Source organism: Lissotriton vulgaris, chromosome 12 (genome assembly GCF_964263255.1).
Source record: "Lissotriton vulgaris chromosome 12, aLisVul1.2, whole genome shotgun sequence".
Lineage (NCBI taxonomy): Eukaryota > Metazoa > Chordata > Amphibia > Caudata > Salamandridae > Lissotriton > Lissotriton vulgaris.
In genome coordinates, this window is record NC_141700.1 from 140684636 (window position 1) to 140712402 (window position 27767).

The 27767-nt window shown below is 47.4% G+C and overlaps 1 protein-coding gene across 1 annotated transcript in view; it reads left to right on the forward strand.

The window, feature by feature from the left end:
- The window catches only part of LOC147673687 (uncharacterized), a 50411-nt gene that overhangs the window by 16041 nt on the left and 6603 nt on the right, over positions 1 to 27767 (forward strand). The window contains exons 2-4 of the mRNA XM_086946403.1: positions 12774 to 13112; positions 15252 to 15566; positions 18854 to 18955. Coding sequence (XP_086802529.1) covers positions 12774 to 13112; positions 15252 to 15566; positions 18854 to 18955 — 756 coding nt within the window. The remainder of the gene's footprint in view (positions 1 to 12773; positions 13113 to 15251; positions 15567 to 18853; positions 18956 to 27767) is intronic.

Below are 27767 nucleotides of genomic sequence, written 5' to 3' on the forward strand. Positions count from 1 at the left end.
GTTCACTCACCCGCAGGGCCCCATAGAACGCCAATGCGAACGCTGCCCGAAATAGTATAACCTCGCTAGGCGAGGAGCAAGTCTCCTCTAGTTTAGCCAGCAAGGAGGTCAACTTGTCAAACCCTATTGGGTGCCTGTTATCCTTTCTGCACCCTTCTAAGTGCCGCCAGCCGCGCATAGCCTTCCTGACTAGAAAGGAGTCCGTCGGGTCCCTGATCCTATGGAGCTGAGCCATAAATGATATGGCGGCCTTATACCGACTTGCGGTTGCCGCTGACCGGCCTTCCTCATGAAGTGCCACTAAAAATTGGACAAAGGACTCCTCCTGACCCCGTCTATGCTCCCCTGCCGGGCCCAAAAAGGCGCAGTACGAGCGGAACGCCCCTTCATAAGATTTCCTTGTCCTGGGCGCTAAACTGGCTGCCACGAGGTTTTGTAGTCCGGAGCGCCGATTTGCCATAGTGCTTCGGGAAATGGCGCTGCCACTAGCTCCGCTGAGGGTAAACAATCCCTGAAAGCCTGCATTTTGAAACAAGAGAGCGCATCAGCTGCATTATTTAGTACACCCGGCACATGTTTTGCCCTGAATTGCATATTTAATCTCAAGCATTTCAACACAATTTCTTTCAACAATCGCAATATCCATTTGCAGCGTGCTGCCTGCTGATTAATGCACTCAACCACAGTCATGTTATCGGACCAAAATACCACTGAGCGAACTCTGAATTCCTCTGGCCATGCCGACAGAGCCACCCAGATGGGGAAGAGCTCTAGGAAGCCAATGTTATTCGTCAAACCGTTGGTTTCCCACCATGCTGGCCATCTTTGGGCCGACCAATGGTTTCCGAGGATCGCGCCAAACCCCACGCTGCCCGCCGCGTCGGTCCATAAGCCCAGTTCCACCGACGAGGCCGGGGGTTTGCTCCAGACCACTCGGCCGTTGAAGTCCACCAGGAATGCCAGCCAGATGAGCATGTCCTGGCGAACCTCCGCCGACAGTCTCGTGCGATGGTGCCCTTCCTTGAGGCCTACCATGGACTGGGCAATGGATCGTGAGAAAGGGCGAGCCATCGGTATCACCCTTAATGCAAAGTTAAGCTGACCCACTGTTTGCTGTAATTGGTGCAATGTCACTTTCTCGCTCTGGAGACACTGCAACAAGGAAGCCCTGAATTTGGAGACCTTCTCCGCCGGCAAGCGGAAGCAACCCTCCACGGAGTCTAATTCTATGCCCAAAAACTCCAGGAAGGTAGCCGGCCCCACTGTCTTTCCTGGCGCCAATGGTAACCCGAAACCCCGCATGAGCAGGCAGAAGTCCCGCAATGCCCGTGCACAGTCCCGAGTGCCCGCTGGGCCGAGAAAGAGGAAATCATCAAGATAATGCATCACATGTTGGTGCCCTGTGGCCTTTGAGTACACCCACTCCAGAAAGGAGCTAAACATTTCAAAATATGCACACGAAATTGAACAACCCATTGGCATGCACATATCCATGTAGTATTTCCCCTGAAATGTAAAACCCAGCAAGCACTGATCCTGGAGATGCACCGGAAGCAACCTAAATGCAGATTCAATATCCGACTTTGCTAACAATGCTCCGGGACCTAAGCGATTCAACATTACCACTGCGTCATCGAAAGATGCATACTTTACACTGCAAATGTCAGGATCGATCGCCTCATTGACGTAAGCCCCCCTCGGTGCCGACAGATTATGGATGAGCCTGTACGCCCCCGGGTCCTTTTTAGGCACCACCCCTAATGGGGAACTTACAAAATCAACCGTTGGTGGGTCACCAAAAGGTCCTGCAACCCGCCCCAAGCTAACCTCCTTGGTGATCTTTTTGGAGGCAACCGCCGGGTTGTGCTGAACGGACAGTTGGTTCTTACATGAGGGGGCCCCCCGAAAATCACCCCCCGGGATCCTGAAGCCATGTGAGAAGCCATCTCGCAAGATCCCAGCGGACGCATGATCAGGGTATCTGTTCAGCCATGGGGTCAAAGCCAGGATATCTACGGGCGAAGGTGTGGACTTCCGGGGCACCGTATCAATCCTGCTTGGTACCCCCTTTACCTCCGGTACCATTGGCCATGGATCGGCAGCTTCAGGGTGTGAGGTGTTACTACAACTGGAGAACGCATGCCTGAACTTACACGTTCCTTGCGGCCTGCTGCACGTCCCCTTATTGAAACCCCAACACACTCCTCGCTTACTTCCGTTCCTGCCCGCTCTAGGCTGAGATTCCCCCCCGTAGCTTGGCCAAAGGGCTGCGACTGTTTCTGTGGAAAGGCCCTGGAGCCGTTTGTGCTCGACCCTGAACCACCCGCTGATCCTGGCAAGAGCTGCGCATGCCAAGATACCGTATCTAAACAATCCCAAGTCAGTGTTTCATTAAACTCTTTTGCTTTTCTAAACGCCATGTCATACCCTTTCCATTCTTCTCCTCCATACTTCTCATGGAAGCTCGTGATCCTGCTCTGGTAACAAGCCAGGTCACTCAACACTTTTGGTGTACGTTCAGCGATATTCGCTACAAAAATAGAAAAGGCCCTGATCCAGCTCATCATCGACTCCTCGACCCTGAATTCTGCCATTTTTGCCCGCCATACACTGGGGTGCTATAAATCCTTCTGAGTCTTGGCATATTCTAACTCTCGATGATCAGTTAACAATGAAAACATGTTAATATACTTGTTAGCCCACACCATCTCCTTAGTAACCATGGGAATATGTTGCGCCAAGCTTTCCCGCCTTGAGGGTACCGCGCCCTCACTCATCATTGGGAGTGATCTCTTACCGGCTTCCGCCGCATCTCCAGCCGTGTCCGCCGACTTATTCTGGTTTTCGCCCGCAACCACCTTCGCCACCTGTGGAGAGATAGAAGGCACGTTCGCCGCCCCAGCACCCCTTGTCTGCCTTAACTGCTCAATAATCAGTCTAGCTTCGTCGGCCGGGTCTTCTACAGCCGCGGATCCCCCTGCTCCCTTCTTCAACCAGGGTAACACAGCCGCCAACTGAAGCGCTAATTCGAGAGGCATTTGGTTGTCATCCAGCGGTGTGATAACCACCGGGATTGGCAATCCCCCATCCGGTGTGGGTACCGGGCTGGACGCTGGTGCTACTGGGACCGGTGGGACCTCCATCGGGACTGGGGCCTCGCTAGGACCCGCTTTCACCCTCTTCTTTTTCCCCTTGTCCCCCTGGGGCAATGTTTGGCAAAGCAGGCCCTACGACCCTCTTAGGTCGCCCCGAGGGCCCCGCCTGTGCCTCAACTTGTTTCCTGAGGACCGCTAAGCCGCGACCCAGCTGGTCTACTTTACTGAACTTCCTGTCCATCGCCGACACTTGGTTCACCAATGTGCGCAGCATACGTTCCATCTCGGAGCTCTTCCCAGTCTTCTTACCAGGCATGTCCGCGTTCAACGTTAGCTCAGCCTGTCCTCCAGAAGTGACTTGGATCCCAGCTACTCCTTGACGACTGAAACAGAAAAAACAACGATTATACGTTCAAAAAACTGCAGCTTGTTCCCTTGAGGGCTCACGAGCGACGAGTGGTGCAGCCTTCAGAGCGCAGGAACAAGAGGACGCTTTCCTGGATTCCTGCGCCTTTATCCAGCAGCGGGAAGGTGGGGCCGTGCCCCCATCCCGCCCATCGGTACACGGACTTCCGGGCGGGTGTTTAGGACAACCCTTTTAGGTGGCGGGGGCGTGCTCCGACCACGCCGCTATGGGCATACCGGCCGGGACACGCCCCCCGCCCGCAACGGTTTCCCGGGGGATCGGGGCACCCATCCATACGTTCGGGGTGACCGAGTGGTCTCCCCTTTCCATTTTCACTGTTTTTTTGCATTATGCACTTTCTCTCTGGCACTATAATGATGTTGATGCAACTTGTCACTTACCAAAAAATGATCTTTTGATATTGACATTTTAACCGATCTGCCTACTTTTTTCAATAACTTGTTTCTGATTTTAACTCCTGTTGTTTATACTAATGCGATGGTTTTGTGTGTTATGGTTTTAATTACCTATACAATAAACTAAATTCAAGTACTATTCACTCCTTGCCCATTTCTTCCTAATGATGTACACCAAAGCAAGCAAGCAAGCTTTAAAGGTGTAAAAACCCAGGAATTAAAAAAAGGTTTAAGGCATTACATTGCTGCCATTCTTAGTATCATTTTATGGATGAAATTCTCACACTGATATTTTAACATACTTGTCATGAATGATAGGAACCCTCTTTCCCTAGCCACAGTCAAATCAAAAATCAAATCAAAATTTACTTTATTCGGTTTTCTTCGTATACAAAACCATAAAAGTACATTTCAGAGGTATTTTTCCCTCGTTTCAGTAATTATAAAAATATCCATGACTTTAAAAACTAGTATATGATAAAATTCATTTAGATATTTTAACTGTTCATAGAATAGAAAAGTATCCAATCATTATTAAAAAAACGTATAAAAAGGACGTCTTGCACAATTAGGTAGAAAAAGCAAAGATCCCGGACAAAGAAGTCATAGACTACTCTAAATGTGGCCTGTGCCGAACAATAAACTTCAGAAATGTAATTATAACTTTTGTTATACATTCCTCTTCCAATAAACTAAATCCAAGTACTATTCATTCCTTGCCCATTTCTTCCTAATGATGTACACCAAAGCAAGCAAGCTTTAAAGGTGTAAAAACCCAGGAATTAAAAAAAAGGTTTAAGGCATTACATTGCTGCCTTTCTTAGTGTCATTTTATGCATGAAATCCTCACACTGATATTTTAACATACTTGTCATGAATGCTAGGAACCCTCTTTCCCTAGCCACAGGCAGTAATGGCTTCCAAAGTATGCACAGAAGGCCACATTGCAACCCTACAAATCTTAGCGAGAGGGTATCAAGTAGCTCCGCTCATGCTGCAGCTATTCCCCTAGCGGACATGGGTAAGAAATGTGTACATTTGAAGAATTTAATGTAATTTTAAATAGATAAACAGGAGAGGTTTTACATCCTCGGCTTGAAACAAGTGGTGGAAAGCACTGGATCTGCCAGAGACGATTCTGACATATGTCAAGAGCCGTGCTTTCTTTCCACACAGAAATTGGATGATCAAAAAGGTAGAAAAGTTGACTTCCTAGAAATAAGTAGTGATGGATGAATGTACTTTAGATGAAGAGAAAGGTTCTAACAGAATAATTAGGTCCTCATGAAGCACAAAAATAACCCTCTGTAGTGAAGAGCTTTAATTCACCTCCTCTTCCAGTGAAGTGACATCACCCAGAAAAGGCTCCTTGGAGACAAACGTAAAATCAGCAGATCTGAGAGGCTCAAGGCGCTCTCGGCACAAGAGGGAAAGAAGGCACCAAGGAAGGGCTGAACCACTGTCCTTTGAAGAAAAGCTGTGGGGGCAGCATGGGTCCTGGACTCACAAACCCCATCTACCCAGGGGGCTCAAGGCTGTACTAGCCGCCCCTGAAGGCAGCGTGAAGCCGCGGAAGGACATATTGAAACCATTCTGGAGAAATGGATGGGTAGAAGGAAATTTGAACGCCAATAGAGGGAGTTCCTTACCCTAACCGCATCCATGAAATGCCTTCCAAATCTCCTGTACGCTTGCAATGCTTGAGTTTCTAGAAGCTTCCATACTTTACTGTGCCTTCCTTATACTGTTCCCGGTCTTATCATTTTTTTTGGTAATACTGCTCCGGTGCGCGAAATAACATCCTAAAGTTATACACAATGGTTCTAACTGATAGCTACTGCACAAGTAAGAATTTAAAAAAAGATTTGAAAAGAAGATTAGTCTGTCACAGAACGAGATGTGATGTAAGAGGGAAATCAGAATAGAAGGGAACCCGGTTCCAACTCTGCTGTTGCTAAATATGACACGAACCCTCGCACATTAAGAATGTGCCCCCTTCACCTCGGGTGTTTCTGGCCCTCAGAACCGCTCTGCACTAAAACAACCACTAACCGGTGGCCTCAGAACCACCGGGAATTAAGAACACAATATTACCTCACTTCCTTCATGAAACACCTCAAAACCATCTCTGTTGGCAATCCCTATCGAAATAGCAGGAAAATCCGCCTAGTTAACTCAGCTTCCAAGAGGTTACTACTGCGCCTTTTGTTTCCATGTGCTAGACCTGTTAACGCCTAGCTCCCGCCAATATATTTGATTGTTTTCATTGTAATTTATTTATTGCTTATATTTTATATGTATTGTTATTTAAATGTTTTATATTTTATTTTGTTGTATTTTACTGTTTCTTGTTTCATGTGATGCACCCATTAACCTCTCGCTCAGTTGCGCAATACAAAATATTAAATACGCCAGACAAATAAATAATACATGGGATGGCCACTTCCGCTTCAAAGCACTGCTGCTCATTTAAATAATTCAGGGGGATATGTACAAGGAAGTGGCGGAGCGTGTCAGCGTCTTTGGCTTACTGACACACTCCGGCACTTCTGAAACGCAAGACTGCACCATATTTACAAGAATGTGGTGCCGCCATGTGTTTCCCACTGCAATGGTGCTAAGTTTAACAACTTAGCGGCAACGCTACAACAACAATCCTGAACTATAATTCTGTCACTTTCATGTGTGATGCTTCATCATGCAGCACACATAAAAGTGACAAAATGGTCTTTGGCTAAAGGTTTGTTGATGTGCAGGAAGTGACACCTTCCTGCACATAAACAAACAATGGTATTTTGCTTTTTCCATGTAAAGCAAAAACGAGGAGGAATAATGCATTATGGCTGAGATACCCGCCACCCCCTCTCAACACAAATCCCCAAGGATGGGAAGACGGAAACGGTTCTGAACTTTTGGAAGGCGGGAGGGAGTTACCCTTCCCGGCCGTATTTATTAAAATATGAAACAAAATTAAAACATTAAAATAACAGTTTCATATCATGTACAATTTCATTTATACAGTACGATGTTCTTGGCTGACCTTAACACATCTCTAATACAAAGGTTCTCCTAGCCGATACTAAACATCCTGCAAATGCATTTCTGAACATTGAAATTGTACATCCTAACGTTACGGGCCAACGGCAAGGTCGTAACCGGTGTCAGATCCCCAATACCAATTCCCCCCTCACTTGTGAGGGGCGGGCGCACAGAGGACTGTACCTCTGGGCCAACTTCCAATTTCCCTTGCCTTAGCGGGGGCCCCCTGTTAACTCAACGCCATCTTAGTGGTCGTCTGAGGACTCGTGTGAGGTGTCTAGAAGGTAGCGTAGACCCCCCTCCCACCCCACACAACTTACCACACCTGCCGTCGCAGATGTCCGGGCCCCGGGAAATTCCGAGGAGGGGTCCGTATCCCCTCCTCCCCAGTGAAGGGGCTTATGGCCGCCTTCCCTTTCGGCGTCCCATCCTTAGATGGGACCGCCTCCCGTTTGAGGGGCCAATGGCCGCCTCCCCCCGGGCGCTCCCATCCGTAATGGGTGACGCCCAAACCTCTAGGGATCTTCCAATTACTGCTCACCGATCATGACCTTACCGCCACAGGCCCGGATAGTTGACCGGCTATCCGGACCCCCCACAAAACTCCTACTTAAAGGTCATGGCTACAAATTCTTCAACCAAGCTATGAAGTCTCCTATGAGTAAATCATTCCCCACCCGGGACAAATGCACCCCGTCCTCCAAATACATCTGATCCCCCCTGATACACCCATGCGGAATAGAATGCAATGTATTCGTACGAAACAATCTACCAATTTTGTTATTTACCTTCTTCACAGAATGATTTAAAGCAGACACAGAATTAGCCCCCCGCCACACCTTCCGTGGGATCATGTGGGACCATGCAATTGTGCACCCAGGGACCCTCTTTGCTAACCAACTTACAGTGGATAGTATTACCTCGAGAAGCACTCGCCGACCAATGGTCACCAAATCATTGCCCCCAAGATGCACTATGAGTATAGATGGCGGTGACCTCGTCCGCCCTAACAAACCCTCCATAAAAACCTGAAACTGGTCAATACAGAGCCCGCCCCTTCCGTAGAAGGTCACCCTGTACCCGTATTCCCCAGCCATGTGAATCATGTCACCTGCTTTGAATACGTCTGCGGCACGCCTCACGTATGAGTGGCCCACGACCCACACCACTCTGTCCACAGCCGGTGTCCTTTGACCGCTGGTTCCCTGGTGTCGGGTCGACTGCACAGTCTGCCCCGCCTCGTAAGCATGCGAAACTGTAAAACCAAACAAAAACAAGAAACGTGAGTTCATGATATTAGCTTCACAACATGTGCAACCGCACGTACCGTTTATAACAATTCGAGGACCAACGCCCCAACTGTTTCACTTTATCAACACTCAGACCCCTGGCTGTGGCCTCAGTCGCAGCCCCTATCCTGAAGGAATGGGTCCCGAACTCACACGGGTTTAACCCTGCGGCTGTAATTGCCATCGCAAGCACCCGTTGGAACTGAAACCTCGTCAGCGGGGTGGCATCGGCCTGCCTCAGTAAGCTTCCCCCCCATGCTGCTGCCCTCTGCGCCAAATATTCCTCAACGCAGGCTACCGGGCATATGGGCGATCCGGGAATCCGGCGGACTATTACACACTCGCCGTTTGCTCCTTGATCGGTCTTGGACCTGACAAAGGAGACTACCATTGTTTCCCCAGTAATGCGGATGGGCTCTCGGCACAGTCCCCCCCGTATCCTGCTTATTCCTTGCTACCAGCTCGCTTACCCTCATAGCCCCATGGAATGCTAATGAAAAGCGGCTCTAAACAGTACTGTCTCATATTGTGATGAACATGTTGCAGGGAGTACTGACATCAACAGGGCCAACCTTTCCAGACCTATCGGGTGCCTATCATCCACTCTGCGACCCTCAAGGCGTTGCCACCCACGTAGCGCCTTCTGAACCACAAAAGACGCTGTGGGGTCCTGGAGACCATGAGCTCGGGCCATGAAAGAAATAGCGGCCCGGTGCCTTTGTGCCGTGGCTACTGATTTGCCTGCCTGACGTAATGATAACAGAAACTTCAGGACATACTCCTCTTGGCCCCATAGCTCCCCCCCAGCAGAACCCAAAAAGGACCAATAGGAACGGAACGCCCCTTCGTATGCCTTCCTTGTTCTGGGAGCTAGACTCTCTCCCACGAGGTCTTGTAGTCCGGGGCACCGAGAGACCAGAGAGCTTCGGGAAAAGGTGCCGCCACCGGGTCCGCTGAGGGTAGGAAACCCCAGAAGGCCTGCATACGGGAACGAGAAAGCGCATCAGCAGCCTGATTTAACACCCCTGGCACATGTCTTGCCCTAAAATGGACGTTTAGTCTCATACACAGTAAAACAATTTCCTTCAGCAATCTCAAGATCCATCTGCAGCGGGCAGCCTGACTATTGATACACTCAACAACGGTCATATTATCAGACCAGAACACTACAGTGCGGTCACGAAATCCCTCGGGCCATGTTTTCAAGGCCACCAGAATAGGGAAAAGCTCAAGAAATCCTATGTTACCTGTGAGCCCAATCTCGTGCCACCATGCCGGCCAGGTTTGTGCTGACCAGTGATTCCCAAAGATGGCGCCAAATCCAACACTCCCTGCCGAGTCTGTCCACAACCCCAACTCCTCCGAGGAGACCCCGGGTTTGCTCCACACGACCCGACCGTTGAAATCCGCCAGAAATGCCAACCATATGAGCATGTCCTGCCGGACCTCAGCCGAGAGCCTTGTGCGGTGGTGGCCTTCCTTAAGGCCAACCATGGCCTGCGCAATCGAGCGGGAAAATGGGCGCGCCATTGGGATCACCCTCAGGGCAAAATTCAGTTGACCCACGACCTGCTGTAACTGATGTAATCTCACTTTGGTCGCGCTAATACCTGCTTTAAGCGATGCCTCGAATTTCGCCACCTTTTCCCTGGGCAAGGGGAAGCACCCCTCTTCGGAATCGAGCTCTATTCCAAGAAACTCGAGTGAAGTAGACGGCCCCACTGTCTTACCGGGTGCCAATGGCACGCCAAAGCGCCTCATGAGATCACAAAATGCATTCAAAGCTCGTGTACACTCTATGTCCCCAGCTGCCCCCAGGAACAGAAAATCATCAAGATAATGCATCACATGAGTAAACCCTGTTATTCTTGTGAAGGCCCATTGCAAAAAACAACTGAATCCTTCAAAATAAGCACAAGAGATGGAGCAACCCATTGGCATACATTTATCGATGTAATAGCGACCCTGAAACATGAAACCAAGGAGACGCTGATCGTCTGGGTGTACCGGGAGCAACCGGAACGCTGACTCGATATCTGATTTAGCCATCAGCGCTCCGGGCCCTAGGCGATTCAACATGGTGACGGCCTCATCGAAAGATGCGTACCGTACCGAACAAACATCCGGGTCAATCGCATCGTTCACCGAAAGACCCCTTGGAGCTGACAAATTATGTATCAACCTGAATTCCCCCGGATCTTTTTTGGGGACTACACCGAGGGGTGAACAAACAAAATTAGCAACTGGCGGGTTGTCATACGGTCCAGCAACCCGACCTCGGGCCACCTCCTTATCAATCTTTGCTTGTACTACCGCCGCATTCTGCTGCACCGATAGTTGATTCCTACATTGTGCTTCACCCTGAAAATCCCCCGCCGGGATGCGGAAACCATATGAGAAACCATCTCGCAACACCCCAGCGGAGATATGATCTGGGTATTCGTTTAGCCAAGGGATCATTGCCATGATATCAACCGGGGTCGGTAGCGGTGCCCCCTGGACCATTTCAGACCTGTTTGGCGCTACCCCTACTCCCCGTATCACTAGTCTTGGCTCTGCACGTGTTCTCCGGATGGGAGGACTGACCACACCCCGAACATTCGTGCCTGAATTTACAAGAACCCTGAGGCCTAGTACATTTGCCCCTGTTAAAGCTCCAGCAGACCCCTTTTTTCCCTGTGCTACCGCTAGTCCTTGAGTTCCGGTCATTGCTGGAACTTGCTCGAAATGGCGTCCCTGGCGAATGGCGGGAATACCCGGCCGTCTCACCCCCCAATGCAGGTGACTTCCCCACTTCCATATTTTGCCATGAAATGGAGTCAAAACAATCCCATGTCAAGGATGAATCATGTTCCTTGGATTTACGAAATATGTTATCATAGGCAAACCATTGATTTCCTCCGTACGTTTCATAAAAACCCATGATACGTGTCTGATACACAGCCAGTTCCCCCAACAAATCGGGCCTACGTTCCCCCATAATTGCAATGAACATTCCGAACGCTCTGCCCCAATTGCCTATCGATTCATCGACTCTAAAACCGGCCATCTTGGCTCGCCACACACTTGGATGCAGAAACTCTTTCTGGTTTTTTACATGCTCGATTTCGTAGTGATCGGTCAACAAGGAGAATATGTTTACATATTTATCTGCCCATATCCTCTCCTTCACCTCCTTCGGGATATGCTGCACAATTTTTTCCTTCCTCGAAGGTACCGATCCCTCCCCAACCATCGGCAATGGCTTACCTGAAGCTGCCGCTGTAACTGTCGACCCTGCCGTACCAACGCCTGATCCTGGATGATCCACGGGCGCCTGCGGGGAAACAAAAGGACAAGATGGTTTTGCGGCCTCCCGTGATTGCCGCAACTGCCTCATTAATTGCTTGGCCTCCTCGGCCGTGTCCCCTGGAGCAACGGAACCCACGCTGTTACTACCCAACCATGCCGCCAGCTGGGCGGCCAACTCCGGGGGCATGTCTCCCTCGTTCACCGGGGTAACCACCACAGGGATCGGCTGCCCCTCGACGGGAACCGGCACGGGAGCCTCCACCGGTCTGGGAGGGCCTCGTCCTCGATTGCCCCGTTCCTGGCCCTCTTCTTTCTCCCGGCAGGGACCGCCACTGGGATGGTTCTTTTTGGCCGTCCTGTACCATCTCTGGCCGCCATTTTCTTCTTCATCTCCGCCATGTCTTTCACCAACATCCGGAGCATTTGGTCGGTGCTAACCTTCTTTGCGACCCTTTTGCCCGGCATTCTCCTCACGTATATATGACGGTCCTGGACAAGACTTGTAGCGCTAGAAGAGAAAAAAGAGAAATTACAAATTTCAAAATTGGCTCTTCGTTCCGTCTCGAGCTCACGTGCAACGCGGGGGTGCAGCTTCAGAGCACAGGAACAAGAGGATGCTTCCTTGGCTTGTCGCTCCTTTTATCCTTCTTCGGGCGGGCGTAGACCCTCCTCCAATCCGCCCCCCGGGCGTGGCTGGCGGTGTTGGTGTCTAGGACAACCCCTTCTTGGGCGGGAAAAGGCGCGCCCCAGCTACGCCGCTTCGGGCATACCAGCCGGGACACGCCTCCCGCCCAAAATGGTTTCCCGGGGAGATCGGGGTACTCCACCATACGTTCGGGGGGACCGAGTGGTCGCCCCTTTCCATTCTCCTCGTTTCACCAACTTAAGACCAGGGTTTTCCTGGTCATAATTTTGGCGCCGCCTCCTATGTTTGCCAGCCTTGTACACAGGAGGCATACAATGGGTGTTGCGGTGGAACGCCCACCACAACACCAACTGTACGCCCCTTTCACGTTAAGAGGGCCTTATGTACAAGGCAGAGTTAAGCCACGTTAAGTGGCTTAACGCTGCCTTGTACATAAGGTGCAGCCCCTATCGCCACCACAATGTCCTGAAAAGTGACGTTGTGGTGGCGATCGGGGCTTGTACATATGCCCCTTAGTTCTATACCTTTGTGGAGGTGGATACAAGCGTTGTAAGTCTTGCGTCTGATTTTTATTTCTCTCTCCCTTTACAGTCACTCATACTGAGGGTCCTGTTATCACTCTGACCCCCAACGCTTTGCTCACTGAGGTTGGAGGGGATGCCGAGATGAACTGCACCTTTCAAAAGTCGATAACGATATTAAGTGTTTACTGGTACAAAGAGCAGCTGGATGGAACTTTAATCTTAATTCATCAAAGCGACGATGTAGACACAGTAACGGGAACATACTCACGGAAATCCCCCAGTAGCTACGATACCAGGTCTTTGGTCATTACCAACACTCAACGACGTCATTCGGGGGTGTACTACTGCTGCATCTTCACCGGCACAACCCCTGATTTAAGTAGCAAAGGCACGCTTTACGTCACAGGTGAGAGTGAAACTAAGGTGCTACCGCCAAAATGTGCAACATACATTTCCATATGCACAACAAAAATAGGCTACTGTAACCAATGCTTGTTTCTAGATTATAATACTGAAACCTTTTGTATAAATGTGTGCAAGCCTTGTCTACCTAATTTAAACACATAGGTATCCAGTATATTTAAAAAATATTTATCCGTCCTGGATTAAATTGAGTGCCTAGCTTGTAAACATTCTTCCCCAATAGTAGTATTTGATGGGTCTACACTTGCCAATTTTTCACATATGTATACTAATGCAGTAAGCCATATTCGAGTTACAACCGTAAGTCACAACTAAGGGCCTAATTATGATGGCGGTGGTTGGGCGATCGACCACCATTGCAGCTGGAATGAGACTGCCCCACACGGAGTTGCCGGTCCCACCCTCCATATTACGATGACTGCCATGTATAAGGTTGAAAACTGCTTTTTTCTACTACAGCTTGTGCTGCGGCGTAGGAAAATGGCTGCGCCCCAAGCCGCAGTACAAAAAGGCAGTTTGTTCACATACATACACTGTGTGCCAGGCACCATGTGGTGCCTGGCACACGGTGCATGGATGTGTGCGGGGTCACCACAACTACCCCAGGCCACTTGACAGTGGGCCACAGGGGACCTGCTTGCAGTCCCAAAGTCCCTTTCCGAAATCTTTTCATGACGGTGGGACACCATGAATAGGCTGTTGGAAATGGACATTGCAATCCTGACAGCGGTGCCTGCTCAGGCACCGCCTCCATTCAGGATCACGATTCCAACTGCTGCCCCGTCAGGATCAGTAGATCCTGTTGGAGGCGGTGGTGTGTCACCCGACAGTCAAGGGTTCGACCCCCCTGCATCATAATATGGCGGTTGGCCTGAGGGGTGTCTGTTGGTGGGACAGCTACCGACGGCCTGTTGAAGGCTGTCGCACCGGCATTGTAATGATGCCCTAAATTTCACCATAAGGAGTTCTTCAGCAAGGAAGTAGGTCTGGTATAGATGGAAAGGGTACATATTTAGCAAATTACTGTGGTTGGTGAAAAGACTCCAAGATGTTTTTGAAGGTTTAAGTACAGGCTGGCTGCAACAAGTGATTTGTGGTTGGTTGAGGGCAAGAGTCATTCTTCAGAAAAGGAAGTTAGCTGTTGCACTTTACTGACATGGCAAGGGACATTCTGGAAGGAGACTCCCAGTAGCCACTTTCTGGAACGTAAGAGCTGGGTCGGTCACCAATGTATAGAATGGACAAGAAACAGACCCACTAGAATAATCCATAGGCCTTTTTTGGGTTCAGTGACTCCTGCGACCTGGCCGTGCATTAGAATGGAAATTATGTTGTGATCAAGGAACATTTCACATGGGCCTAGAGTGCCATGGGCGGGTCGGTCACCCACAGCGTGCTGGCCGCGGGGTCTGGTGGTGGGGCCCTACAGCCACCCAGAAAATGTCATCTGGATTACTAATTATGGTATGCATTGTTGTTGGGCAAGTTACAAAATGTGTTTTGCAAAATAATGTGTCCCATTTTTCACTTATAATTCATAACAACAACTTCACTTTAATTATTTTTAACTTGATATATATTTATATAAGCTACAATATAGAACTAAAAACTCGTGCCCCAAGGTGACCTATAACACGTGCCCTTCCCATTCACAAATTCCTCCCATATTACATCACTCATGACATGTTCTATGACAACATTGGAAACCCCTGTGCATACATGTGAAATTACATAATTTATGACTAGACTGCATGGTAGGGGAGCAAGTTATATTTACCATAGGGCACCAGTTATAGTGGGTAGAGATAACTATAACTGGTGAATTTCAGTGTTTTTTGAGTTTAAAATGTTGTGTTGGCAAAGAAATGTGTGGGCTTATGCATTTTGTTATTGTTTTGTATATCCTACATAGGACCATGACGCCATTTTGTACTGCTGTTAATAGATTGTCAATAGTCCCATATTTCAGATCACACAATATGCCATTGCTGCACTTCCTCTAATGCTAGATGCTTGATACTAGAATATTTTTTGTCACTTTACATTTTCATTCTCAATGCAGAATGAATATATATGCTTTACACATTGTAAACCTTCTTCTTTATGCAAATCTCCCTTCCAGATGCTACATCAGCTCCCCTCATTTCCATTTTGGTTCCAAGCCAGGAGGAGGAATCTCCGCCTACAGATTCAAGAGTAATCCTCTGTGTGGCGTCGGGGGTCTCAGAAGAGTGGGGTCCTGTGCTGTGGAAGGTCAATGGTCGTGAATCCCACGGGCAGACAGATAGGGGAGTTTTTGATGCTCAGGGGCTTGTTACCATGAGTGGTACCCTGGTGATTCCACAGAAGACCTGGGACCAGGCGAAGTCCTGCACCTGTTCGATTACAAAGAACTCCACTGGACAGACCTTCTCTGCAGTATATACTAAACACATAGGTATGAGATGTGAATATTAATTCTTTTGACTAGTGTGGCATATTAAGGGACAATACTTCGAGTTTTAGCATGTAAAGAATAAATAATACTTATTTATAAAGTTCAAACATATCACTCCTTAAGGTTTCAAGGTGCTGGGGGCAGTCGTGAAATTAGGGGAGCTATTGCCCGGAGTCACATGATACTGAGCTGAACTGCTGCCAGTGATCGAACCATGATCCTCGCGCTCCGGAGTCCGCCGCTCTGGGCGCTCCGCCACACCTCTCTGGTGGAATTGAGTCCTTTGTTATGAAAGTCAGGACCACACAATGTCGTCAGACTGGAAAGTCTGAGCTTGAGGTCACCTCTATTGGTTCTATCAGATCTAGGAGCTGGATTACATTAATTGTACTGCTGCAATTCAGCAACACCATTAGATTGATGCAAAATTACTTTTTAGCACCAGATTTTTTGTGCAAATATCAATGGTCACTTCTCAGGGAGTGCAAGTGGTGGTGTAAAATCGATCGCACTGGTACTAATACAATTGATGTAATCCGGAAATGCTGGTGCAAAATTTCACCAGCACTGTCAATGTAAACAAATCGGATTCTGTATGCAAGGGATGAGCTAAAAAGACTGTGATGGGGCATAAATCCTGGTTTGGAAATCCCAACCAGGAACAAGAAACGCTACTCTACAATCAAATAATGCGGAAACACGTTGGACAAAGAAAAGAGACCATGTCTGTGAGGAACTGTGACTTCAACTGGGGACTCCAGATATAAGCTACATAAACAAGTGGTGCATGACATGCCCTTTCTTGTGGAGTTTTGTACACACTTTTTTTAACATTGCTTTTATCCAAAGGTAAATAGCTGATCAGGAAATGCTTTAGTTTGAACTCGACTACTATGCTGTTTACCTGCTTCTTGGTATATACTTTAAAACCGGTTTGTGCTAGGTCAGTTAAGAATTGATGTTTATTGCTCAGAGCGGTGTTTGTCACAGGTTAGAAACCTGGAGCTGTAAGAAACAAGGGGGGGGGGGAGATAAGGGTGGATTCCTTCTCCCAGATAGTATAAATAAACAACAAGAATCCACCAAATATGTTCCCTAAAATGGTGGGGAGCACATAGTGTTTTTAAAATACACCTCACACACCAAAAGGACCCTTGGTGTCATGCTTCATCATTGGGGTCCTCGCACCCCTCTACGGGATGCGGCGTGCTGCGACCTACGACTACACGGGAGCACTGATATTTTGACTATGCGTGGTGCATTTGGGGGTTGGGTATGAGTATGTGGTGAGGTAATGTGAGTAAGTGAATGTTTAAAAAGTGCCTGGCTCGTGGGGTGGGTCAGAACTAATTTAATGAGCCCCCGGGCTGGCACTGTTAAAAATGGGTGCAGGATGAGGTAATTATGTGATATTAAGCACAGTACCTCTTTGGGTGCGTCAACATGTTTCGGAGATCAACTCCTTCTTCAGGACAGGGTGCACCACACCCCAGCTTACTCACGTTTATTTAATCAAAAAAGTGTATAATACAAAAAAGTGAAATAGTAGTACTATAATGTTCCTACAGATTGAATAAAGTTACGCCAATATGCAAGTAACTTCTTGTCTTAGGTACAATGCCCCATGAGCCTTCAAGAACGTTGGGGGTCACGCTGGCCCAATGGCTCGGATTACCGCAATTGTAAAGTCCTTGTGCCCCGACGCGGCTCCGCAGTGAATGTTACTGAGGTGGTGAAGTGAGCTAAAGAATGATGATGGATTCAACCCAGATCTGTGACTGGTGGTGAGTGTCTGAAAAGTTTCAGTGCTCCGTCCATCATCTCCTTGTGATTGCACTGTTGGATACATTATCTGGTGATGTGGCACTGATCTGGATGTGGACATTTCAGAGACAGAACACTTATGAAGCTCCGGCACTCCTGAAGATGTTGCTCTGTTGGGGAGGTGATAATAGTGAAGCTGTGGTACTTGTTAAACTAGTGTGAAAGTGATGGAAGTATGGCACTGTTGGAGATATGTCAATGGTGGGGATGTGGAAGTAGTGAAGCGTGGCGCTGTAGTTGATGTGCATTGGTGTTGATGTGGTACTTGTAGAACGGCAGCTCAGATAGAGGAGTGGCAAAGATGAAGACCTGGATCTCGTGGAGATATAATATTGGTGCAAATGTGGCATTTATGGGAATGTGATAAATATGGAGATCTAGGGCTGATGAAATGTGTTAAGGTTGAGGGGTGGCAAACATTGAGATGAAGCATATATATACATGTTCATATTTTTGGGTAATTTTAAAACTCAAATCTAGCTTTCAAGCAACACAGCACTGTACAGGGGAAAAGCTCCATTTGGAATTCATATTGGGGAGTGGGTTGAGAAGGGAGGTAGACATTGTGGAAGGGGTGAGAAGTTACCATATCTGGGATAATGTTCCTTGAAAAGGTGAATTTTCAGATGAGATGTGGTTCCAGCCCCCGGGGTATTTTCAGAGAAGGCTTTTTTTCTCTCTCCATGCCAGCCAAGAATTATGACAAAGCGTCTTGCCATTTTTTGGCAATGTATGGATCACGCTATGCCTGAAGTTCACAGACATTTTTTTTATTTATACTGGGGGCTCCCTTGTGTTCTGACAAATGTCTATGCGTCTCTGACGAGTAGCAGGAGCAAGACACTTGTGTCAGGAGCTGCTTTTACTCATTCCAGATTGGCTTAGATAGTATTTTATCAATCCAAAGCTGTACTACTGTGCCTGGAATCATAAATTGCCTCTGTCACTTTTTACTCAGTGTGGATAACACTTGTTAATCCTATGCTGAAAGACATTGTCAGGATTGTCTACTGATGCACAGTAGATTGAATGTGTTTTTCTCCTTCTTTACATCTTAAATTGCCAGGTAAAGTAGACTCATAACACAAAAAAAATTCCATCATATGAAAGAAACAGAAAGTTGAGACTTGGGGCCTTGGATTGATGGGCATTATGAGCTCTGCTGGCTCAGCAGAGAGTCGAGCACCTGTTTTATGCACCTTTAGTGCATAAAGTGAATTCATTTAATCTGATATTTGTCTGAGTTACTGCTTTTTGCTGTTTCTGATCTGTGCTGTGGGAAAATAAAGCACAAATTCAGAGGAAGATGTGCTCGGCTCTGAGGCGTGCCCGCAAAATGCACCAGGATGTGGCCCATGAAATACACTGTAAGAAATGTCCAGTGCTTCACATGTTATCATGGAAGCACTGTAGGCCCATACATGGCATCTCTACCCTATCCCACCCTCTTTTTCTCTCCACAGATCAGGCCTGCAGATCTGTGATGGCCTATGGAATTCCCTGCTGCCTCGCCCTTCTGTTGATCCAGGTGCTGCTGTTGGTGGTCTGCAGAAAAAGACTCTTGGGTAGGTTTATGTTTACACTGTCGGTGAAATACCTAAAGAGATCTTAACCGTTGGCTGCTGCCGTCGGCCAACTGTCTTCGCGAGCACTACCTCGGTAGTGCTGCGCATGTCCTTTGGCCGACACGGCCCCACCCGTTTCTTCGAACGTTCCACACTGGCGCGGAACGTTCGAAGCAGCCAACGGGTTAAAGGCGACATCCCATGAAGGATCTCACACAGTAAAGCTCACAGCTCCCACCTGACGTCATCAAACCAAGCAACATTTTGGAATGCCTAGTGAGTGTTGGAGAAGCGGTTATTTTTCTAGACTGGATGGAATTATAACTCGTGATTGGTTGCAGTAATATATTTAGATGTTTGTAGTTTTCCCTCATGTGCAATCAGTGCTTAATTTGAGCCGGTGGTTTCCGGTGCTCAGCACCAGCACTTAATTGCCAACACAAGCACTTATGACAACTGATTCAATATACATTGTAAACAACTAATACCTACCTCTCAAGCCACTCTGAATTGCCACACTTGTATGATGGTTATGAGTTGTGTAGGTAATGCTATTGGCAGAGCTGATCGGGACAATGTGTAGTGCAAGCTGCCATGGCCACCTGACGAAGGCCCTGGCACTTATTTTTTTTCTTTTTTTACAAATAATGCACTTGTTGCAATAATGGCAGGGCCGGACTGGCAGTACTGGACATTGGGCATTCCCCCAGGAGGCTGGAAGGGTGGGGGCCGGTTTTGCAGCAGTGTGGTCAGTTTTGTTACTGGGAGCTGGTTTCCAGCGGTGCTGCAATATTGGCCCCAGTAACAAAAGTGCTTTGCGCTTGCAATGTTACACCACCACCAGCATCCCCCTCCCCCGCCTTGTCCAACATAATTTCCGGGCTGTTTTTGGGTTCCCAATCGGGCCCTGAATAATGGCCTTTCATTAATAGATTTGATTGGATGGCTGCCAATGTAGGGTCTAAGGTCTGGAGGTTTTATAATCACAGTCACAGACCTTAGGAAACACATGCACTTTCCCTTAAGTGTGGGCGCATTAGCAGTCTCACAACAGGTCGTTAATGACGGATTGCAATGCTTCTGTTGCATGTGTTAAAATTGCTTTTCAAGATTTTTCTTTCTCAGATGATTGTAGTAGGGAACTTTCACACATGCTGCCACGAGGTTGGTTGTATTTTTAATCTTTCAAACGATACCAGTACTTTAAACTAGTTGCTTCAGGAAGCTAAAACAAAAGACTCTTTTGATTGGTAACAAAGCAAGCTTTCACATGCGTTCTCCTTGATGGCTGCAGTTCCAGGCCACAACAAATGAGTTGTCTTTAGTAGGAGCAGGCTTTCACATGAGGTGCAAAAGTTTTTTTGCACCAGTTTTACACTTGAGCCCTTTAGGAACTAAGCACAGATATTTCTAACTACTGTGTTTGAGTGGAGAGTTACCACTAGGTGCAACCAGGTGTATATTGTCCACGCCAAACTGTGCTCTAAGGATAAACACATGTCAAAATTGCACATCAAAAACATTTGCACTGGTTATGTCCACTTTTTAGGTCTCAACTATGATACTTCCTGCACTAGGGTGTGCACTCTCGAATGCAAGAGATATTGTTTACTATAAGGGGCATGAAGCCCTCCCACTGCTTACCATTCAGGGGCTTCATTACCAAAAACACTTGCTGCAGACTATTTGGGCAGTGCGTGCCGGATTCACTTCCTCTTCTTTCCTCTGGAGTATGGACCAAGTACTGATTGTTTCATCTTGATGTGGGTCCTTCTGCTGCTGACGCTGTGATTCAGATACTATTTTTTTCCTTCTTCCCATTGTATTAGTTCTTTTTTTACTTCTTCCTGTCATGTTGCTCCTTTACGTCCCACCTGGCCTTGCCTGTGTGGCTTCTTCCCTCCCACCCCAACACCTCTTGTCCATGTTGCTTCTTCCCTCCCATGCCCTACCCTCTCATTGTCTGTGTTGTTTTTTCCCTACCACACCAAGTCCTCCAGTAGGTCGTTTTGCTTCTTACCTCCCACCTCACATTGCCTGTCTTGCCTCTTTACTCCCACCCCACCGTTGTCCGTGTTGCCTCTTCACCACCACCCCACCCTCTAGCTGTCCATGTTGCCTCTTCCCTCCCACCCCATTCCCCCGAAGCCTGTTTTGCCATCCTCACCCATTATAAGAAAAAAAGAGCATTGATTCGAACAGCGCTGCCCGAATCATAGTGCTTTTTTAGCTTTCTCATCATTGAGTTTTTTTTATGACTTTTATCACACCTTTTTTAATAACTTGTAGCCATGCTGCACAGAAGCCACACTTCTCCATAACATGGCTAAAACACATTTGCAAAGCTAATAGCTCTCACATAGATGAGGTCCATTAGCTTTGTCAATGCTTGTTTAAAGTACAGGTAATATTCTGGTGAAAATACATGCCCCATACATGGAATAAATATTATTTGCACTTGAGTGTTGTTGAACTTGATATTAGAGGTCTATGGACTCTCTTAACCCCTTCGCTGCTTCTGTTGGCCAACGGCCATCGCGAGCACTACCTCCGTAGTGCTGCGCATGTCCGTTGGCCGACGCGGCCCGCCCACTCAATGGAACGCCCCGCGGTGGAATTGCCGCCGGGGTTAAGGCGTTAAAAGTTGAAGTGGCTGACCTTCACAAAGGACATCTCTTGCTTGGGAACTCCAGAAGAAGGTTTTTTAATGTGGTTCGCCATTTCTGGCTTCCTTAGCATATGTTCAGCCGGAAGCCTTACACTTGCAACCACTTTAGCGGGTTAATTTTACAAATATCACATTACTTTCTTCCTCTTCATTCCACCCTCCCTCAGCATAGGGCAGCTGAGTTTGTTCTAAATCACTAATGTTGGTGTAAATTAGTTACGTGCAATGTATCAATGTGAGCAATTTATGACGACTCAACCCAATAAAAGATAAGCACTTAACACATGAAATAACTTACATTTATAGGGAGATCTTCTGCGTTTTCCCAAATTCTTGACTTTAATTCAATACATAGACAGCCGTCGCGCCATTAAGCTCATACATTAGGAGTTCTTGCTTGAACAGCCAAAGCTTGCTTATAATAATTTCAAATGTACCCCTTCTCCTTCTGGAAAATCATGGCAGAGAACAAGACCAACAGTTTAGTTATTCCTGATGGGTCATGATACATGATGGCATGTGTACAGAAGTCTGTCTGTGCACCACCACAGAAGGCAGCCTTCACATTGGGGTTTCTGAGAAGTGAATGCTATGTACAACGGCGGCAGCAGGGATAGGCAGGCTCCATTCTTCTGTAGGACACACCCTTCAGGGACCCAATACATTTCATGATATGGCAGAGACTGAAATGGATATGCTGGGCTAGGATGGATCTAGGATAATGACCTCTGAACTCACCTGTCGTAGCCCCCACCCTGTTTATCTACGAATTTTCCCTCGTCAAGTGAGATCTAGTTATTTTGTTCTGATGCCCGATGGAGCTACCTAGTTTAACTATAGGGGAGACAGGTTGTGGATTTCCCTCCTTGGACGTCACCTACCCAGTCGGTCTTTAGCCAGACTTCCTTGCATCTCTCCTGTCGTCTCTTCCCACATCCTCCCTCCATTTATGTCTCTCCTTCCCTCCTCTCTCTAAGTATTGAGACTGAACTATTTTGTCTGATGCCCGATGGAGCTACATGGCTTAGCTATAGGGGAAATGGACCGTGGATTCCCTCCTTGGTCGTCACCTACCCAGTCGGTCTTTAGACAGACTTCCTCTTGTCTCTCCTTGTTGTCTTTTCTCTTTTTCCTCCCTTTCCCACCTCCCCCGCCCCCTCCAATGCTTTTCGCTCTCCTATCTCTCCTCTCCTAATGTATTGCCTTTTATTTTGGATGGATTGTGTAATTGTTGATCTTGTCTGATACATTGTTGATCCTCATGTATAGCGCTCTGATACCTTTGGGTCTAGCCAACCTCACTTTCCCTCCTCCCCTCCCCCCCACTACTTTCTCGCTCCCCTCTCTCCTCCCCTAATGTATTGCTGACTGTTTGATATAATGTTTACTTGTTTGATCTTTTCCTATATATTGTTGAACCACATTGTTGCACTTCCTTTCGTCTCTCCTGCTGTCTCCTACCACATCCGCCCTCTATTTATGTCTCTCCTTCCTTCCTCTCTCAATGTATTGAGACTGAACTATTTTGTCTGACGCCCGATGGAGCTACTTAGTTTAGCTATAGGGGAGATGGGCCGCGGATTTCCTCCTTGGTCGTCACCTACCCAGTTGGTCTTTAGACAGACTTCTTTCCGTCTCTCCTCATTGTCTCGTCCCTATAGCTCCTATTCCCTCTCCCCCGAATTCTCTACCCTTGCCCGCTACTCTGCCTACCCCCTGTCCTTTGTGCCCTTTGACTAAGCACTCCTTCTCCCCTTGTTGGGGAAAGATCCAATATTTATACTCTGGAGTCTTAGCGAACCCGCTGAGTGAGTCCACTGCGCCAAGGGGCCACTCACACTTGAGGTATGGTATGGCACCCCTTGCCAAAGCACTCCCTCTCCCCTTTCTGGGGAAGGATCCAGTATGTAGGCCTTGGAGTCTCAGAGACCTCTCTGAGAGAGTCCACTGCGTAAAGGGAGCCTCTCGCAATAGAGATATGGAAGGGATACCACTTCCCCTGGGATCACAGCTTACTGGACTTTGGACGTTGCCTTGACTCATCTACCGGTTTGTGTCCCCGTCACCCTTCCCCTCTTCTCCCCATGCTGTGACTCTCACCCTCCCCTCCTCTTTCCCACCTTCATTATCTGTCTATTTCCCCTACTCCAACCCCCCCCTGAATCTCTCACCTTGCCTTCTTTTCCCCTTACGTATTTGTGCTTATTGTTTATCTCGACCTTACGAGTAACTATGATGCCATGCTCTAAGAACTGTGTAACCTTTGTAACGATGTAACCTGTAACTATGATCTGATGCTCATGTAAAGCGCTCTGATACCTCCGGGTCTAGCCAGCGCTATATAAAACTTTTAAAATAAATAAATAAAATAAATAAAATAATCACCATCGTGGACAGACAGACTGCAGCTAGCCTAAGGTAGTCTTTTCTCACAGAAGGATAACCTACATCATTTCTAGATCACCTTCTTGGACTATTCTTTCATGCGTGTGGGGGATAATCTGGTGGCAAAACGTAGTGATCAGGGACGGCTCCTCCACTAGGGCCGAGGAGCGTCGCCCCACTGCTTTCTCATAGTGCGAGAAGCAGAAACATAAAATGGTAAAACTACCATTTTATGTTCCTGCTTCTCGCACTGCAAGAAAGCAGAAGTGTTTGGTTGCGGGAGGGCGGGGCTGCTCTACGAGCAGGGCTGGGAAGAGGAGGAGTGGTGTGCCCACTCCGGAGTGAGCATGACTGGTTTGGTCAGCCCTCTGGGGCCACCCAAACCAGTCATGCGCTAACTGCCCTTTCTCCATGCCTACATGGAGAAAATGGCCTCCCCATAGGCGCCTGGCTGAGTGCCGTCCCTACCAATAACAACACAGCCATTGCAGCATTGTGATTGACTTGGAGGAGGGGAGGGAGGCTGCCTGCTTCCTGTTGCTGCTGGAGTCAGGAGAGCAGAAGCAGGAGGCAAGAAAGCGCAGGACCCGGCCAGTCTGCAGACAGGTTGTTTCTAAAATGTATTATTACATTTAAACGCGCCTCCCCCCACCCTTGATTAATGCCAGCTACGGCTGATAGTGATGCATGAGTAAGGAAGTCATTTCTGAACTCTCCATCCTCTGTTGTCTGCTCTAGCTCTATGAAATACCCTGAGGCCTAGGACCTGTCTAGGATCATACTGATGGGCAATGGGAATCACAGCAAATTGCGTGGCTCCCTGGTGATAAGGGAATTACAGTGCAATACTGTAAGATCTGGCATATTAATGTCAGAAAATACTTAGGGACTCATTTTCAAAAAAGGGGAGTGCTAAAATATGTGCGCCAGTTTTAGAACTTGCTCCCGTTTAGAGGTACGAGCAAACTGCCCAAGTTTTGCACAGGAAATTTCTAACAACTTGTAGCTAGTTACAACTTCCAGTACCAAAAAGTGTACAGCCCGTAATAACACAGGCAAAATGGGTGCACATTTTGTTTGCTCCTTTAAGTACCCTAAGCCTCTATTCTGAGAAAATATACTTGACATAAAGTAATCCCTTCACATAGTCCAACAGCCTGGTTTAAAACATTGCCTTTGTGATACCTGAAAATGGTCTGCAAAGGATGCAGGTGTCTGTTACACCGGAGAGCAGTCAAGGCCCAAATTATGTGACAGTCCAACCCAATACAAACAGCTCACACATGTTTAATTAAGACTGACATCTCCTGAGCTTAAACTGTCCATGCTTCAAACAGTGATTAACCTCTTGATGTCAAAGGGGGTAAATCAGTTTCTCTTGGCCTAAAGAAAGTTCTTTCCTTAAAGGAGCAAGAGACATCGACCTATCTCTGGGTGGAAACGAGTGTTGTTGTGACACATCTTACTGCAATGCATTTCAATGCTTTTTGATAAACTGCTTGAGATAGCACTCATGGTGAAGGAAAGGGAAACAAAAAGCTGACCTTGACTTCTGCTTTGCCAGTTGGGGCTGGACTGTTCCCATGGGGCACAGGGTCAAGACTGATTTGCATATAGCTGAGTTTGAACTGAGGTGGCAAAGTGAGCTAAAGAATGATGATGGATTAAACCCAGATCTGTAACTGGAAGTGAGTGTCTGAAAAGTTTTGGTGCTCTGTTCATCATCTCCTTGTGTTTGCTTTGTTCGCCCTAATTTGGCAGGGTATGCCCAGACATGGGTCCCTTGCTCACTTTGCCACTGGATTCAAGCTGGCCTGGCTGATGAAGGGTGTTACCCAGAAACCGGTCCCAGGATGCTTGGTTCCAGTTCAGAAAAGACCTGGCTTGGCAGTTCGGGCTGGACTGTTTCCATGAGGCACGGGGTCGAGACTCATTTGCATACAGCTGGGTCTGAACTGGGGTGGTGAAGTGAGCTAAAGAACAATGATGGATTCAACCCAGATCTGTGACTGGGGGAGAGAGTCTTAAAAGATTTAGTGCTCCATCCATCATCTCCTTGTGTTTACCCTGTGCCAGAGTACCTGCTTGTTTATGAGAAGTGCTGGTACTCTCCAATTAAAAGAATTACGCCACTCTTGAGAAGTGCAGGTACTCTCCCTCTCCAAATAAAAAACTGATGGTACTCAGTACCAGACAGTACCACCCATTTAAAGCACTGCTGCCACTGCTGCTCTGTGCGGTTTCTCATTGGCCTCAGGGAAGCACCGAAGACATATTCAATAGCATAATTCTGTCCTAGATAAGACTGCATTTTGCACGTTGGTCTGTTAAGAGCCTTTTTAAAGTCCCACAAAGGACGTGCTTCATCGTTCAAGAACCCACCACAGTGTCCTAAGGCACTGGATAATTACTTGCTAAGAAACTTCATAACTCATAATGGGTCTCACTAAAGGAGCTATTTTGAATGATTAAAGTGACTTCCTCCCCTGGTCCAGTCGACAATCGTATCATCTCCAAATTGTCAATTTAGCATTCCTCGCCATGATAGTTTGGCAAAGCACCTTCGCAAATGGACTACTGAACAGATTCTATTGCACTTCAGATCCATACTCACTTGTGGATATCTCTTCTGTATTGAGTTTTGTGCGGAATGTGTGTTTCTGATGATACAGCATTATTGGCATTGCAAAGAAATCATAAGGCCCTCTCCACACACTCAATGATTTAGTCAGAGTTCTAGTTGAATGCACTTTTAGGTGACTCTATTACCTTTTATCTGTAGGTTCTCTCCTATAACAGCTTGTGAGCATTCTTGCCATCTTGTGCTGGAAAAGGAAACTGATTTCATAAGAGTTTATACAGTGGTTCAAATATGTGAAACCTTGCCAGTTCTTTCCAAAGAAAGAAGATAATTTGTGTTAGTATCTTCACCTACAATGAAGAGCTCAGTTGAAGGGCACCGGCAATGTAAAACAGCCTACGGTCTAAGAGTAACAGATTCAAAATATAGGTAACTTTATCTCATTCGTACACCCTAAGTTTTTCCTCTACTTACAACCTGTGGACAGATCCTCCAGGAAATGAAAATGAGAAAGGAAGTCGGAGAAACTGATTATTGGAGAACTTAGACCCAAAAAACAAGTTGAGGGCAAAGTACAGGTGAAATATTGCATTGAACGTGGCATAGGACAGAATGTGTATGGTCCACTGTTTGTGAGATCATTGTTACTTTGTGGCAGTGGGTAACACTTTCCCAGACTGGAGACCAAATTTACTTCTATTAACTAAAAGGAAGGTGTAGGATAGTTCACTGAGAACTAAAAGTTATTTAAGTTCCGGTATGTCATGATGAGACTTGATTACTAATCCATCTGTGATGTTCCAAAGAAACAACCATCAAGGTACAGAGATCATCAGACCTACTGTTATTGCCGAAGGGCCACCACCAGTGGCAGGAACTTGGTGCAGCTGCAGGGGTAGGATTGGAGCCTGCTGTTAATGTCATTTACTGGTAGTACTTGTTTCCCAATGCAAAACTGAGGTAGTTCTTGTGTTAGGTAACCTGAATTCCACTAAGCACAGCCATTGACTTTGGACAGCTGCCATCACCTGAGACAAAGTCATCGTCTTCACAAAGAGAAAGAGGAGGCAGTAGCTGGGGTCGTGGAGTAAGATTGTAAGAGTGGATATAATTTTCTGGCAGAGAGGGAGATCTTGAATGTACTCCATGGATTTCTCATTAACTCTTGCAGGATTCAA